The 18,134-nt window shown below is 41.5% G+C and overlaps 1 protein-coding gene across 4 annotated transcripts in view; it reads right to left on the bottom strand.

Annotated features, from left to right (window-relative positions):
* Window positions 1–18,134, bottom strand: part of KALRN (kalirin RhoGEF kinase) — a 982,696-nt gene that overhangs the window by 431,045 nt on the left and 533,517 nt on the right. For all 4 annotated transcript variants that reach the window (XM_069064963.1, XM_069064965.1, XM_069064964.1 and 1 more), the window contains one exon: window positions 14,902–15,076. In XM_069064963.1, coding sequence (XP_068921064.1) covers window positions 14,902–15,076 — 175 coding nt within the window. The remainder of the gene's footprint in view (window positions 1–14,901; window positions 15,077–18,134) is intronic.

The following is an 18,134-nucleotide window of genomic DNA, read 5'->3' as shown; positions in this document are numbered from 1 at the left end:
TAAGCTTACAGATGAAGAAATAACAGTGGTTAAATGACTTGCCCAGAGTCTCACAGCTAATAAAGTATCTGAATCAGGATTCACACTCAGGTCTTTCTAATCCTAATGTCAGTGCTCTATCTAGGATGACATCTACCTGCTGCAAAATGAAGCAAGGTGAATAGGAATCAAATATCTTCTGTCTTTCTTTTTGTTACCCTATTTAATTTCCATGAAATTAAGACAACTGGTGGCAGAGTAGATAGAGCTCTGAGCTTAGCTTAGAATCAGGAAGACCTGAGTTCAAATTTGACCTCAGACACTTACTAGCTGTGTGACCCTGGGCAAGTCACTTAACCTTGTTTGCCTCAGTTTCCTCATCTGTAAAACTAGCTAGAGAAGAAAATGGCAAAACACTAGCATCTTTGCCAAAAAACCGAAATGGGGTCACAAAGAGTCAGACAGGATGGAAAATGAATCAAATAAATGTCAGACTGAAGAGTTTGTCTTTTCTCCTGGAGGCACCTGAGAATCAATGAGGATTTTTGAGTAAGTATGATCAGACTTTTACCCTAAGAGTGTGAATTTAGCAGCTGTGTGGGGAATATACTGCTGTTCTTTAATTGGCAGATAGGACATGGAGGCGAGGGGTGGGTAGGGTGAGGGAAAGTGATTCCTAAGTCACAACCCTGAGTGACTGGAAGAATAGTGTTGCCTTAACAAAATTAGAGAAGTTTGGAAGATAGATGAGGTTCTGGAGGAAGAGAATGAATTCCCTCTTGGACAGATGTGGTATGTTTCTCCTTTCCTGAATCAGTATCTTTTTAAGAGTGGGAAGAAATGCTAACTTAGTATCTTGCATCCAACGATGCCCTTTCCTGAAATTTGGCAAAGGGTCTTCCGTTCCTTTGCTAAAATTGAAACAGAATGCAAAATGTAGTCTCCAGGAAATGTTAGTTCTTTTATTCTACTTGGAAGGAACTTGGTCAGGACAGAAAGTAGGGGCTGAATCATGTGAGCGGATAATGAAACACAAGATATCCACAGGGCATTCAACTTTCAATCAACCTACTTTGCTTTTTTCTTTCCACTCAATTAGCTCTAAATAATCCCCACCTCAGTTGCTGGCCCACTCAGACCCTTTCCTGGCTCCAGTGGCCTACCTCTCCCTCCCACTTGTTAGTTAATTGGAGCACTGTTTCGAAAGTGGTGACCTCGTAGAAAGGCACATTGGAAGCATTTCTGTTGCAATGATTACCTGCCCAAAGAGTCACACTCATTGTGGAAATCAAAGAAAAGAAGGGATTTAAAGAGAAGGCTGGAGGAAGGTCTTTGCTCTCATAATGAAGAGCCAGCTTGATTTCCGTAGGAAAATGAGGGCTGCCGTAAAAAGCTTAAGCCCATGAAGCCTCCTACTCTGTTGCGAACAGCAGCCCCTGGGTTGAGGGGTAGGAGAGAATATTGGACTGATGCCCTCAGGGAACAACCTTTAATGACTCCCACCTCCCTTTCCTGGGTCATAATCAATAATTTACAGCCCTTCATCTTCTAAAGAGAGTTCCAATTATTTCCCCTTAGACACCATGCCTTGCATTTGCCCACATTAAAACTCACTTGCCACTTTTCTGCCCACCTGAACACATTTGTTAGCTCTTTCTGAGGTCGATGCCCATTAGCTGAATTCTTTACGACCCAACAATTGTGTCATGGAATCTGCAGACTAGGAGATTTCATTGTGTGTTCTCGCCTCAAAATTGAGGGGTTTGGAGAGAGAATACACAGGGGAAGGAAATACAATGCGATGTAATCTAATCAAATCTAATATGCACATATATTATATATAGGGTCAAATCCCATTACAATGAACACCAAATGGTTCCATTGTGTTTTAATGTCCCTGAACTGAATATGTTACTTGAAATGAGAAAATCATTTGGATGTGAAGATATTTTCAATTTATCACAAGTGTTTCTAGGAAGATAAAAAGGTGTTTCTAGGAAGCACTCAATTAGTGAATAGCAAAAAATATATACAAATATCCCACACTCAAAGGGAAATTTTCTGTTAAATGAAGATAGTCAACATAGAAGTAAACTGAATATAAGGCTGCCCCAGCCAATGTTGTTTCAGAATAGTCCAAGAGAGGACTTGGGTTCAAATCCTAACTCTGATTCTTACAGTCTGTATGACCTCCAGTAAGTCATTTAATCTCCCCCAGACTCAATTTCCCTATCTGTAACACAAAAGGTCAATTAGGTGGTGCAGTGGATTGAGTGCCTGGTCTAGATTCAGGAAGTCCTGAGTTCAAATCCAATCTCAGACACTAGATGTGTGACCCTGGGCAAGTCACTTAACACTGTTTGCCTCAGTTTCCTCATCTGTCAAATGAGCTGCAGAACAATATAGCAAAATGCTCCAGTATCTTTCCCAAGAAAACCCCAAATGGGGTCACAAAGAGTCAGATATGACTGTAATGATTGAACATTACAAAGGGATTGGATTGGATAGCTTCTGAAGTTCCCCTCATCTATAGATTTTTAGTCTTATGAATACCATTAATATATTATAATCAGAACCCCCCCCCACCTCAGTTATATTATTGGGTCAACTTCCTGTTTGTAACATTGATCTTTTGCTTATGTAATTAAATACATCTACCCCTACCCCAACCATCTTCCTCTGGTTCTGACCCTCTGGTTTATGTGAGCCTACCAGTAGTTCCTTAATTAACAGTTAAGTAGGGAGGTCTAGTTACCTGGTGGGCTGATTAGGCCCAGAAAAAGTTAACCAGTCAGGCACGTTTCAGAAGCTCATTGGTTGGGCTGATTGGAAGGCAGAAATACTTTTAAGTACCCTGATTGTCTAAATTTGACTGCCTGATTTCTAGAAGGATTCTTTTCCTTCTAAATATACTAATGATGTTCTCTTTAGAGCCGGAGGGCAGATCTCGAATCAATGAAGGCAGCTACCAAGAGGCAGATTTAGACTCCATCTAAGGGAGGAATAAAGGGAGGGGGGACAAAAAACCCTCACAATCAGCTATTCCAAAAGTGGAATGGGCTGCCTTGGCAGGTCTTAATGCATAGGTTGAGGGACCTTTGCTCAGGCATGTTGTAGAGTTATAGGTTGAATGAGAAGGCCACTGAGGTCTTCATGGACTCTAAGACTCCATGGGAAAATTCTGTGAAATAAATGTCCTCTCATCGTCTGAGGTGTACATGGGAAGTGAGGGAGAGAAAAGAAGGCAGAGTTGGAGCACCTAAATACAGGCATATTAGGCAACCTGCAGGCTCAGGGTCACAGTGACAGTAATGCAGGTACTGAGTGTTATTTGGCTAAGGTGAATTATCCAGAAATAGTGACCATATATTGTATAGTAAAAAAGAAGCCTTGGACCAATGGCCAATATTCATCCTACCTCTTTTTACCTCAAGGAGGGCCCATCATCTAATTCTTTTTATATCTTGTACATATATAGTTATTGCATTTTGTTCCTTCCCCTATCACCACCCATAGTAGACTCTATAAGCTCTTTGAGGGCAGGGGCTGTATTTTTGCCTTTCTTTACATTCCCAATTCTTTCTACAATACCTAGCACAAAGTAGGCACTTATTAAATGTTTATTGACTCACTGAATCCCTCATTGAAGGAACTCTAAGCTTCCCCAGAGAAGCACCCCACCTTGACAACAAAGACAGCTAGTCCAACTGAATTTATAATGAATTTAGAAGAGGAGGAGATAGGAGGGGGGAATATATACAATGAGACCCGAATCTGGTGGCAATGGACTCTTCAGATAAAATATTTCTTAAGATTAAAAAAATATTCTTCACACTAGTCTGGAGAGTAGGCCACTTTGTTACCACCACTTAACAGGTAAAGAAACAGGCTCAATGACTTCCGGAGATTTGTCTATGGTCACATAGCTAGTCAATGAGAGAACCAAGATCTGAACCTTGTGACTGTCCTTAGGGTCCTGAAGATCTGTATTCAAATTTTGCCTTAGATACTTCCTAGCTGTGTGAGGCCAGGCAAGCTATTTAGGCTCATTTGCCTCTGTTTCCTCATCTGTAAAATGAGTTGGAGAAGGCAATGGTAAACCACTCCAGTATCTTTGCCAAGAAAACCCCAGCTGGGGTCACAAAGACGCAGATATGACTGAAACAAAGAAACAACAAAATCAAATGTGACTCTAAGTCTGGTATTCTTTGCATCGTCGCTCTGGAAGCACAAACACCATAGCAAGGCAATAGAATTATAACCCAGTACTTCAAAGATCTGCGATTTCATGACCATAGTTCTCCTCCTCAGCACTGGAGACTGCAGCCCCTTCCTGCCTTAGTAGATAGATTCTCTTTGTGACCGGCTATGGCCAAGAACCTTCATCCAGCAGCCAACCTGGTGATGAGTCTGTGTGACTTGAGCTAAACTGATCATAGGATTACAGACTTGGATATGGAGGGGACTTCAGAGAAGTTCTAGTACAACTCCTCATGTCACAGATGAGGAAGCTGAAGCCCAGAAAGGTAAACAATTCGACTAAGCTTTTGTGGATGTTCAGCTGTTTCAGTCATGTCTGACTCTTTGTGACTCCAGTTAGGGTTTACTTGGCAAAGATAGTGGAGTGGTTTGTCATTTCCTTCTCCAGTTCATGTTATAGAAGAGGAAACTAAGGCAAACGGGGTTAAGTGACTTGCCCAGAGTCACATAGCTAGTAAGTATCTGAGGCCAAAACTGAACTCAGGTCTTCCTGACTCCAGACCTGGTGCTCTATCCACTGTGCCACCCAGCTACTCATAGTAGAAATATGCTTCCACAGTTTCCTCCATCTATTTTCCAGGAAAGCCTACATGCTATGTATATCATCCTATACATAGGAGAGGGGAGGATAGCTAGGAATGCACTCCACTAATGCTTATCAGCTATACCTTAGGACAGTCCAAGATGAAAACTTGTTGGAATGTTCCATGTTTGGAATAAAAATATGGACCGCGCAATTTTGCTCCGTCTCCAATAGACTAGAAATCTTTTTTTTTATGGTCAACTTATTTCTATGATTTCCTCCTTCATCTTCATCTCATTATCACCAACCATGGTTACCACCAAATGATACATGGGACCAGGCTGCAATCACGAAACTTTATGGAACGCATGGGTTTGGAAAGGCTCTTAAGATGATCTCATTTACTGTCCTGTGTCTGGGCAGGGTCCCAGAGAGATGAGAAATCAATTTGGCTTCCAAAAGCTCTCCACATAAGAGCTTTCTATAACCTCAGTCACCCATCCCTGTGTTTGACAGTTTCTACTTGAAGAAAGCTGTTTTTTTTTTCCTTCACAGCTAAGCCAAACCCTTCTTGCTACCTCAGTAATTCATTCCTTTTGTTCCCTCCTTAATGGAGGTGGGGAGCTAGGTCAGGGGTGGGGAATCAGTCAAAAGGGCACACTTGAGGACCTAGAGAGGCACATGAGTTTGGATTCAGTCAAAGGTCTGCACTTGAGGACCTAAAGAGTCACAGGTGGCCTCAAGGCTGCAGGTTCCCCACCCCTGAGCTAGGTCATTGGTTAAGTATCTAGTCCCTTCTAAGCCAGTTCAGGCTTCCTGGCCCAGATGCATCACTTAGCTAGGTGCTGAGGAAAATGACAGATGTGTCTCCCCATCACCATCACATTTTGAACCAATGGAAAACAAATCTCTACAGAATCCTTGATGAATAATCATGCAGCTTCTACTTGAACACTTACAGTAATGGAGACCTCACTCCCTGAAGACACAGCCAGTTCTATGATTGGATAGCTCTAAATGTTGGATAGATTTTCCTTCTGTTGAGCCATGGTCTGCATCTCACAGCTTTCACCCACTGGTGCTGCCCCTCGGGGACAACACAGAATAAGTCTCTTCCTTCCTTTTTCACAAAAGCTCATTTGAAGACAGCTTTAAGCAATCACTGAGAATGGGGGAGGGGCCAAAAGGGCAAGTGGTCCAATTTTCATAAGGAGGGAATGAGTTGGGGGGGGGGGGGAATAGTGCAAGGCTGGCAAACCTCCAGAATGGATTATCAGACAGATGGTTCATGAGCATTTAGGAAAGAATGCAGGCGTGACAAGGCACGAACAAGGAATTGTCTTAATAGGAATGAGGTATCCAGCTTGTGCGAAGTCATTAGTTCCCTTCTACACTGAGCTGGATGGACAACATCTGGAGTTCTTTGTTCAAATCTGGGTACCACATTTTGAGAGACATTGACAAATAAGAAACGATCTAGGGAGGACAATCAGAATGTGGAGGCATCTGGAAACCATCTTTTAAGATGACTGGCCAATGAAACCAGAGATAGTAGTCTACAGAAGATAAGACTTGGGGGAGCAGGGGACATGGTGGCCATCTCCAAATATCTGAAGTAATGTCATGTGGAAGAGAGAGGACGGGACCCAGAGGGCAAAACTAGGAAGAAAACTAGTAGAAAACTCTAGAAGTTGTAAGGAGGCGAAGTCTAGTTCAACATAAAGACTGCCAACAATTGTCAGTAATGGGTCAGGGCTCTGGGCTGTGGGGCTGTGGCATCTGTAGCCAAGGGTAATGGCACTGAACCTAGGTCTGCCAGGACATGTAGGGGTGGTGCTCCAGCTCTGAAGAAGCGAGCTCACATGAAGGAGATTGGCCTCAGTTGGCATGGGAAACCATGTTTAAGCCAGGGAATCAAGCCAGAGGAGGCACAGTAGAGCTTATTAGAGCTGTTGCAGAGTATTGCTAACAGCCTACTTCAGTATCCTTGGGTTTGTGGGTGCTTCTGGTAGGATCACAGATTTGGAGATGAAAGGGACCTGAAAAGTCACTGAGCCAATCTCATTTTTTTACAGAGGAGGACCCTGAGCCCAAAGAGATTAAAGGACTTGCCCAAAGTCATTAAGTTCTTAATCATGACAGCCAGAATTCAAACCTAGGACTTTTCTGATTCCAAGTCCAGTATTGTACTTTTAGTAGTTATTCTTCAGCTTCTCCTTCTCTAGACTGAATTACCATCTCCTAAAAACGATGTCCAATAAACCTTTCTTCCTAATCTCAGCCCATCCTCTCTTGTACCAATTTCAATTGTATAGGCTTTATTAGGATAAAGCCAGCGCCCAAATGCTCTGATTGTTCTGCACTATTTGAGATAAATGTGGGATAGCAGAAAAGCAGAGGTATAAGAAGGAATTTTTTTCACTTGGGGCAAAAAGAATTGATGGAAGGAGGGTAGAGGGAAACAAAGAAAGTCCAATTGTCAGTAGACAGGGAGTTCTGTCCCCTCTTTCTCTTCCATGACCAACAATGCCAGTCCCTTTCCCTCTACTCTCCCAGAGCCTAGCCAATACTGAGTTTTTCTCGAGTATGGGTCATTAGAGGACTATGAGACACACAGATGGCAGTCTGTGGCACCCCATCCTGGTTATGTCTATGTATCAGAGTAAGCATACCATGTAACCTCTGATGGTATTGCCCAAGTAAATGAATGAATAAAAAAATTGGATTTCTCAGATGCTTACTATGTACTAAGTAGTATGCTAAAAAGTGATGCCTGGTGAGTTCCACATTGTTCAGAAGTCTGCTTCATGTCTTCTCTATTAGTGTCTATTTTACCCTAACCAATTGATAGAGTGTCCTTAACATGGATGGAGGTTAATTATGGTGGAGAAGACCTCTGAAGACTGGGCTTCCCAATGAGAAATGATATCTCTTCTCAGTAGATTTCCTGGTAGTTCCAAGAAATTGAGTGAAAATTGGAGCTGTCATTCTTGCTCTGGATTAAGATACCTTGTAGATTTGGAAGGGTAAGTTTTCATTTTTGGTGGCAACAGCCTCAGGCGCCAAACCAGTTTGGTTTTCTTCAGACCTGACAATCTGTTTATGACAATTCAAGAAGTCCAATGCACCAATTTAAGCATCATGTATTTTTGAATTCAATAATTAAATGAGTGACTAAAACTAGTGACATGATGAAGAAGGGGGAAGAAGCTTTAACATCTTGAGCGGAGGCCTTCACTCTCTGGGCCACTGTGCCCCGTGGACTTTTCATAATCCACAAGAATCTGCAGCGTGCTAAGAAAATGTTTTCTCTGTGGGCAGGAAAACCACAGCTGTGGGTCATGAAATCACAGAACCAGCTCTGGTGTGTGTCAGGTCACTTCTGGAAGTCTATATGTGAAGGCTCTTTCCCAAGAGGCTTTAACTGAAAAGTAGATTCCTGCTTCCCTGGACATTTGCTATGTGCCCACAGAAATAAATGCCATGCTATCCAAAATAAGATCATCCCTTATAAAAATCATCAGGAGCAACTTGATGTGGAGTAGGGACTTTTACCATGGACCTAGTAGGATTTCAATGTTAAAATCAATGAGTGAATTTTCGCAACCTTTTATTGTGCAAGAGAGTGTGAGAGTGAGTGAGAATGAGAGAGAGAGAGGGAGGGAGGGAGGGATGAATGGATGGATGGATGGATAGATGAATAAATGGATAGACAGATGGATAGATAAATGGATGGGCAGATAGATAAGCAAATGAATAAAAAACCAATGAATAAAAAAATGAACAAATTAATAAACAAATAAATGAGTGGACGAATAGGGTCTCTTCGTGTTTATTTCCATGAACAAAGGCTTCTGAATGTCTTTATCTGTTTGGTGTTTTTAAACTAGATACTCTGATGTACTACAGTTTCACTATACCCTACCATTTTCTTGTCCTAATTGGAGACCAGTACTTTTGCATGGTATACAAAGGTCAATGTTTCTGCACACAAGGGGGAGGATTTCAATGGCTGTAAGGTAATGGCTGTGTATGTTACAAGAGAGTGATCATGGACAAATTATATTATGAAAAGGCAAGCAGTGCTTCTTAAATAGTGAGTCATGGCCCCATATGGGGTGGGGTTTAAGAGATGCTGAAGGAGTCTTGAGTGGGAAATGTTTAAGAAGCCCTAGAGAGAGCAGCGATTTTCAAACTCTTTGGTCTCAGGACTACTTTATACTCTTAAAGATTATCTCATGAATGGAATAAAAGACCAAGAGAGAGTGTTGTACAGTGGGAAGAACCCTGCATTAGGAGCCAGGACACTTGGGTTCTGATCATGGTTTTGGCTCCACAGATGTCGGTATCCAACTGCTTCAGAAACTTAAAAGTCTAAGTAAGAACTGAGCCACCGAGAAGTGAGATACCCAGACTCACATAATCTTGATGCACCAGAGGCAGGATTTGAATCTGGGTCTTCCTAATTCCAAGGCCAGTTGATCAAGGCATCCATGATGCCAGGCCATCTTTAATTATGATAATAATTTCAGGCTAAGTTAAGTCCTTATGATTTTGTGTAGAACTTGAAATTGTTTTAGGAGGAATAATAAAGCAATTATATGTCTGCATCTCAGGAAATCAAGAAGGATCTAACTGTATCTAGATTAATTTGGAGATTCACTCTACTATGCTGACCTAACATAATGACAGGATTTTGTCTAGGTCTTTTAGCTGGGATAAGTAGTACAGAAAACCTTGTTACGTTACTGGTGATGGGCGACAGAGTGATGGAAACTCCTGAAGAGTAAGGCATTTGGATTGTATCCAGAGGACAAATACAAAATTCAATGGGTTACACCAGGTACTGAATACATACTGCTGCCCCAGCCATACCAGCTAATTGCTATTCCCCACACCTGCATCATGCTCTATCTCCCATCTCCGGGCCTTTGCAGTTGGCTGTGCCCCCTGCCTGGTACTCAGCTCTGCTCCTTGGAATGCCTGGCTTCCTTCCAGATGGCACCAACCCCATTTTCTACATGAAGCTCTTCCTGATCATCACTCCAGCTCTAGCTGCTAGTGTCATTTCTCCCAAAATTACTGTGTGTTAATTGTGCACATATTATGTGTGTATGTGCTGTCCCTTCCTATTAGAATATAAGTGCCTTGATGGCAGGGGGAGGGGGAGGGCTCTTTCACTCTTTTTCTTTGCATTCCCCAGTGATTAATGCAGTGTCTGGTACATAATGTTCAGTTGTGTGCAACTCTTCATGACCCCATTTGGGGTTTTCTTGGCAAAGATACTAGTTTCCCATTTCCTTCTCCAGTTCATTTGACAGATGAGGAAACTGAGACAAATAGGGTTAAGTGACTTTCACAGGGTCACACAGCTAATGTCTGAGGACAGATTTAAACTCAGGTCTTCCTGACTCCAGGCTCTATTCACTGTGCTACCTAACTATCCTGGTACATAGTAGAAGCTTAGCTGATTGATAAACTGATTTTTAAGCACAGCACTTTGCAAAGCTCAGTGAATTTCAGGGAATTAGACATTTAAAAAATAATTTAATTTTTTTCATTTGACTTTAGAGATCCAGTTCACCTCCTCATTTTAAAGATGAGGAAACTGAGCTTCAGAGGAGTTAAGACATTTTCTGCAGGTCACACAGCTAGTGATGTGCTAGAACTCTGCTCTCCTTTCTATCAGTACAGTGTTTTATTATTGTCTCCACTAAAGTACAGATTTTAATCTCGTTTCAGTTTAGACAAACTTTTAAAAATATGATATATTTAGTTCAATCATAAACTTCTCAAGGAGTCAAATAAGGGTTTTTTGAGAGCTCTGGGGTCAAAAAATAATCCTCAAACCCCTTCTCACTTTTTCCCTTATTAACCTATGATTAACATTATGTACCTCACAGCATATTACCTTCCTGGTTGAATTTTTATTATATATTTTTGAATAAATGGATTTATTTTTAAAAAAATCACAATGGTAACTGTTCTAGGAAATTTTCTGTTCTTAAAAAACTTATAGAGGGGGCAGAGGAGAGAGAAGGAAAAAAGTAACCTGTGATTTCATCTCTGTTGGGAATTCCCAGTATGGAAGCTCTTTCCACTAATGGAGATTGGAACTCATCTGTAATTTACAGTCTCAGAACAGATCCTGAACAATAGGTTAGGTTACCTGTCAATGGGTTTTTAAAGATATATATAGTTCCTGAAAAATATTTTCTACTTAAAAAAAACCTGATATGCTAAGTTGCACAACCAAGGAATTAAATTACGATTTTATGATTTGCCCAAAGCTAGGTAGGCAGATATATTCAACTTCAATACTATGTAGGGGGAAATGTCTGCATTTGTACAAGCAGACCTCACTTTACAGCTTAGCTTTTCCATCTCTTATGCAGGCACCCTCTTCTAGCCTGCATCATTCTTATTTGTGTGAATGTCTGATTTCCTTTGCTAGGGACCATGTCTTGTTGATCTCTGCACCTGTCATGGGACCTTGCATCTCATGAGTAGCTAATAAATATGTGTACCCAGTATCTAGCCTTGCCAACAACACACAGAGGAATACCTAAAATGAGTCAGCTTTTAGAAATTCTGAAGTAGCCAAAGTTTGCTTTCTGTGTCCTTTTTTTCCTCTTTTCTAATTAAGGGGACCATCCCTTGACCCACTTCTTAAAGAGGCCTATTCACTGAATGGGCGTTACCTCACTCTAAGTGAGTATGTGGAAAGGGCCTAAAAGGGCCAAGGTCTCCCATTGCATCCTGGGTCATCTCTAATCATCCTGATGAGTATCTGGTAACTGGATCCAAATGACTCTGGAGGAGAAAGTGAGGCTGGTGACCTTGTACAGCCCTCCCTCATTCAAATCAAAGTCAACTGCAAGTCATGTCATCATCTCCCTGATGCCATGGTCCTCTTCGAGAACAAAGGACAAACCCAGCAACCACCTTTTCCAAGTCCTTCCCCTTAACCCAGCTGTGGTACTCTCTTCCTTTCTCACCTGGTATCATAATGCTCTTCTATCCTCCCCTTCCCCCATCAAAACCTGTTCTTAGTTGGCACATCATAAAATCAAATATATTGAAATAGTAACTGCTGACAAGCACTTAATGTGTAACCCTATGAGGAGTTTCTGCATTTGGATACGGACCAAGCCTACAAGTGTGAGAATTATGAATGTAGAATTCAAAGGAATGGTGATAGACAAGTTAGAGAGATATGTGAAGGGGGGCATGGTTTTTGAACAGCCCTCAAGAAACAGGGTTCAAGATTCATTCAAGACCAACCAACCCAATAGGGGAAAACTTTTCGTTTTGCAAATGATACTTTTTTTAGGGAGTGATTTTTTTAATTTACAAAAGAGTTCACTGAAGTATTCATTTAAATAACAATTTATCCTGCCTGGTATTGCAGTTAAGAAATGATCTGGTTGATGATTTAATGCCTGATTTTTCTAGAATACCTAAGTATATTGCTTAAGTGAGTACTCTTCTACTAAGATTTACCATATACAAAGCATCTATTTTGAATTGTTATTTAAGGAGAGAAACTGATTTTACACTCAATTTTCAACACCCTCTCAGTCTCTTTGAAAACAGAGACATGTGGCTAGCTGATGGGACAGGAGGAGGAGGGGACATGGTTGGTGGCAATGGAATGGAGTGAAATATCTGACTCATACGGGAATTAAACCAGCAACCTTGACCTCAACACCAACATATTCAAATACAATGAGCCCTAAGCATTCCAGATTGGAGAGCTATGTGGTGATTTGGGAAAAGAGAATAGTAATATAAAGCACAGATGGAAAATGACTACATTTGCTGCCACAATTTTCCATCCTGATAATTCTACCCTCAGATGATAGGTGGGGCTGGAGGGAGATGAATTCTGCAAGACCCTGGATTACAGGCACCTGCACCATATTGTCCAAAACCCATCCCCTCCCTATCAGAACACGTGGCCTGACAAAGGCTATTTCCTTTTGTGAAGTCTATCTAAAAGGGCACATTCTATTCTTGAAAATGGGACCAACCCAGAAATCTGGGACATAAAGTTATTTGTTCTTACCGGGGAGGGGCTGTTATACCAGAGGGTGAAATATTCAAGGAGATACAAAATGGCACCCAACTCAGGGGTTTCAGAAATGGATGACTAGCCTATGGTGTAGGACAAAACTTTGTTTCTCATTCATCCGTCTTTTAATCTGCTCTCCTAATTGCTGTAGGACTGAGGACAATCCTTAGCTTTGGGGGGTGTATGAGTTCTATGTTTGCCAGCATAATTCCACTCTGGAACCTGCTATCTTGGACAAGCGTACCAGTCACTTTGATCTATATATACAGCAAGCCTAGTGCTGAGAATACCACCTGCTTTTGAAAACAGCCTGTTCCCATTCCTGATTCCTGTTGTTGCTGTTCAATGGAGTCGTGTCCAACTCTCCATGACCCCATTTTGGGGTTTTCTTGGCAAAGATACTGGAGGAATTTTCCATTTCTTTCTCCTGTTCATTTTATAGATGAGGAAACTGAAGCATACAGGATGAAGGGACTTGCCCACGGTCACACAGTTAGTAAGTGTCCAAGGCTGGATTTGAACTCATGAAGAAGATAAGTCTTCCTGACTCCAGACCTGGAGCTCCATACACTATGGCTCCACCAGGCTGCCCTCCTGATGGTGAAGTAAGTAAGGCCAAGCTCGTCACTGACTAGCCAACTTGCTAACAATGAGACTTTGAAAACTCATTACTAGGCAAAGAGGCGCAATGAAGTAAATTTGCCTAGAGAGTAGGGAATGGGGGCCTCCTATGCCAATGCAAGGACAAAATATTCCAGAAAATTCATGCACAGATAAAAAAAACAGAGATGGGGTTCTGTATCCATGGTGTCCTAGTACAGTTCCCTCATTTTACAGATGAGGACACTGAGGCCCAGGAAGTAGAAATAGCATGGCCATAGTTAGCTAGTGGGAAAGCCAAGATGAGAACCCACATGTCCTGGCTCCTAGTTCAATGTTCTTCTGACTACCTGTAATAGCAATGGGAATTTGAAGATCTTCCCTGCCCCTTAATAGACCTAGGGGGCAGTCTGAAGACCTCCCCTACTTTGAAAGTAAACTCTGACCTCTAATAGGCTGAATGTAGTAACATGGAGCCTGTGGTTAGAGGAGTTCTGCTAAAGGAAAGCAGAGCCCCCAGGAAGCTGGTCAGAGCTAGCCAGACTCTGGGGGGAGAGGAGATTGAGGCAAGGAGATAGAGAGGTTCACGAGTAGATATTGATCTTGTATGGGTTTGTGGGAAGGCTGAAGGATGCTGTGGTTCTCAGTGTTATTATGGCCTCTAAATGTCTTTGGTGCTATGATGGAATAAGCTTACTGGTTTTGGGATTCGGTTTTCTGGTGTCTAAATAAATCCTTCAGTTCTATTCTCTATCTGGAGAGTCTAGTATATTTTGTGATCTAATGTAATGTGATACTTATAGTCATGGTCTTTATCAAGGGTACTGTAAATATTGCATTGGTGCTACACTACATCACACTATCTCTTTTTCCTTTACTTTGGACATGGCAGCACCACACCAGGCAATATAGACAAAAACACAAGGGGCTTCCTACTACCCCAAAGGGTGATTTTGAAGATCAAATGAAATCATGTAAAAGCTGGTTTTTAGTGTATGTATATAAAAATACACAAATAAACATACAGTTGTGGGAGATGAAGCATGCTGAATGAATTTGCAGAGGGTCAAGGATCCCCTTGGCCCATTATAAGTGAATTAGATCATGTCTGAAAATGTTCAGTTAAGACATATCATCTTACCACCTCCCAGAGGCTATCAGCAAACCCCTTTCCCTGTTCCGTTGGCATAAGATCATAGACTTAGGGCTGAAAGGAACCTCAGAGGTCATCAGCCTGATTCCTTCATTTTACAGATGAGGAAACAGGCCCACAAAGGTTAAGTGGCTTGCTCAAGGTCACACAAGGAGTAAGCACCAAAGGGAGGATTTGAACCCAGATCTTCTGACCCCAGAGCCAGGGTTCTCTCTCCTTTGTCATGCTCTTTCCTTCATTCAGGTGAACCAGTTCCTCACCACTCTAGCCACTGGCCCCTAAAGTCCGTTCCATACAAAGTCAGTCTATTACCTCGATGGTGTACTGCTCGAAGATCCGGAGTTGCAGGAAGATGTCCAGCTTGATCTTGCGCTCATGGAAAAGCTCTTCCATCTGCACCTGCGCTTCATCTAGCTGCTGCAGGACGGACTCGATGTGGCTGATGGAGCTATTATGAGGCGTCTTGTTGCTGGACACCGCCGAGTCCCTGCAGCAGAGCAGAGAGGAAGAAGGGCAGTGCCAAAGCGTTAGATGGAGCCATCTAGAAGAGCCCAAGCCTCTATGGTACACCTAGCAATGGAGCCAGAGCTCCCAGGAAGCTTATGTATTTCAGTAAACACGTGTTCATTTACCTCTAGAGAATTCTAGAGTTGAAAAGGATCTCAGAAATGCAACATCTTGATTCTACAGATGAGGAAATGGTCCCAGAGAAGGAAAGCAAGATGCTCACAGCTAGTTAGAGGCTGAGTGAGGATTAGAATGCAAGACTCCTGGTTCCCAATCCAGTGTTCTTTCTACTCTATCCCACTCTCTCTTTGCCCTTTACCATGTGCACATAAACACCAAACTAGACAATAGAGGCAAAAGGATAATAATCACCTGACTGTTGTACCTGGTGGTTTTTAAAAAGCAAATGTAATTATGGAAAAGTCTTTTGGAAAACATAAGGTGACATATAAATTTCTATGAATGATTCCCCATACCAACAAAAAAAAATGCAATCTTGATCATAAGAAATATACAGTATATTTAGGATGGACAAAAGAAAATAAAAATCAAACAATCAGAGAAGAATTAAAAAGAACATGTCAACAAGTAGAACATGATGATTGTGCATGTATAGCCTATTTCCAATTGCATGCCATTTTGGGAAGGAAGGAAAATTTAGAGCTGAAAATCTTATAAAAGTGAATGTTGAAAACTAAAAGTAAATATTTTTTTTAAATGTGGAATATGCTAGAATTATAGCGTGAAGCCCTAAGTGCTCAAGAAACAGAGTAAAGGAGTAGTCACACCAGGGTGGGGTAGACAATTGGCAAAGGTTTCCTAAAAGGAAAAAATATTTTAGTTGGGTCCTAAAAATGGAAACTGACACACAGACTAGTTGACAAGGGGGCGGAGAAAGGAGAATATTCCAAGGGTGGGATGATACATCCCAAAGCAGAAGTGAGAGCTGTCATATTATTTTTAAAAGGGGCAACAAATAGACTGGCTTAGTTAAAGCAGAAGACGTGAGGGAGAGAAGAGGAGAAGAAATGAAGTGGAGGAATATAAGCCCCAGGACAGCAAGCGTCATGTTCTTTTGTCTTTGTGTCCCTCTTCCCACACTACTGTCCTCTTCACCTCCCCCTCTAATTTAGCTCCTGGCATACAGCAGGTACTTAATAAATGCTCCTTGAATTAAATTGTACTGTCCAGTGCTTAATACGGGGTCTGGTACATGCTTTTCAGTCATGTCTCCATTAGGGGTTTTCTTGGCAAAGATACTGGAGAAGTTTGCAGTTCTTTCGCCAGCTCATTCTAGAGATGAGAAAAATGAGGCAAACAGGGTTAGGTGATTTGCCCAGGGTCACACAGCTAGTAAGTTTCTGAGGCTGAATTTGAACTCAGGTCTTAATGACTCCAGGTCCAGCATTCTATTCACTGTGCCACCATTAAAATAAAATTCAACAACAAAGAAAGAAAAGAATGTTAGTGGCCATTGTCAGCTGGACATGTGATTGAGATCCCTGAGCTGATAAGGTGTTTACATCCAATGATCTACTCTTTCATCTGGTGCCCCTTTGCTATGAACAGCATTGTGTGTGAGATACTTCTTAATTCAGCCTGATGGTGAGAAAAAGAGCCTTTCTCTGGATGAATCTCATTGTTCCACATAGAAATGGAACACCTTGTTCTTACTTCGTTGTCTACACCCACTGGGAGAGCTATCTTATACAAAACTACCACAAAACTAGACCATGTCCTCTTAAGCAGGATGTGCTGTGTTATGTAGAAATGATAATATTTATATAACTATGAAAATACCTATGATATTAATATATAATAATTTATAAAAATAATAGCTATAATATTTACATAAGTATAACATAATACCTATATTAATATATAAGCATTTATCATAATGAAATAATTGCTATAAATATATATATATATAACTATAATATAATGATACCATGATATTAGTAAATAACTTAGAATAATAATGTAATTACCATAAAATTTATCTATCTATTTATTTATTTGCCTTTTTGGAGGGGAATTGGGATTAAGTAACTTGCCCAGGGTTACATGGCTAGCTTTTATGTGTGTGTGTGTGTGTGTGTGTGTGTGTGTATGTGTGTTAAGTGTTCAAAGCCGGAACCAAACTCGGGTCCTTCTGACTCCAGGGCCGGAGCTTTATTCATTGTGCCACCTAGCCGCCCCTGCTATAAAATTTATACAGCTATCTAGACTAGGATCAAAATTTAAAAGGGCTGGGTGACAAACTCTCCTTCCTCCTTAGTCAAACTGGAGCATTTGACCCTGTGTACCCACCTGTCCTTGAGGTATTTGCTCCTGTCTTGGTTTCAGAGACCCCACACTTTCCTTGATTTTTCTTTTAAATTTCTACTGTCTATTTCTGTCTCCTTCACTGATGTGCATCCTCCTTTGACCCCCTGAGGCAGGAATCTGTCTAGGTTAGGTCCTAGGTCTCTAGTATCTATGCAAATTTACTTTTTAGGTTTGCAAATAACAGATCTGAGAGGAATAGCTAATACAGTCATCCTAGAGTCTGTCTGTCTGTCTGGCTTCCTTCCTTCCTTCCTTCCTTCCTTCCTTCCTTCCTTCCTTCCTTCCTTCCTTCCTTCCTTCCTTCCTTCCTTCCTTCCTTCCTTCCTTCCTTCCTTCCTTCCTTCCTTCCTTCCTTCCTTCCTTCCTTCCTTCCTTCCTTCCTTCCTTCCTTCCTTTCTTCCTTCCTTCCTCCCTCCCTCCCTCTTTCTCTCTCTCTTTCCTTCTTCTCTTTTTTTTTTTCTGTGCCCAGAATGAAGTACTGAATCTAATCACATGTACAAGAAGCTGAGGGTACAAAGATGAATTCATCATAGGGTCATAGCTCTAGCCTTGAAACGCACTTTAGAGGCCATCTAGTCCAACTCCCTCACTATATATTCATTTATGATCCAGTGGATCGCAGCACATCAATGCCATCCATAGGATATTCTTGGCAAAGATACTAGAGTGGTTTTCCATTTCCTTCTCCAGTGGATTAAAGCAAACAGAGG

The sequence above is a fragment of the Petaurus breviceps genome, unplaced genomic scaffold (genome assembly GCF_028583685.1).
Source record: "Petaurus breviceps papuanus isolate PSGF00001 unplaced genomic scaffold, PetGlider_PUasm1.0 90654, whole genome shotgun sequence".
NCBI lineage: Eukaryota > Metazoa > Chordata > Mammalia > Diprotodontia > Petauridae > Petaurus > Petaurus breviceps.
Note: the sequence above shows the minus strand (reverse complement) of the source record. Positions and strands in the feature narration are given on the sequence as shown.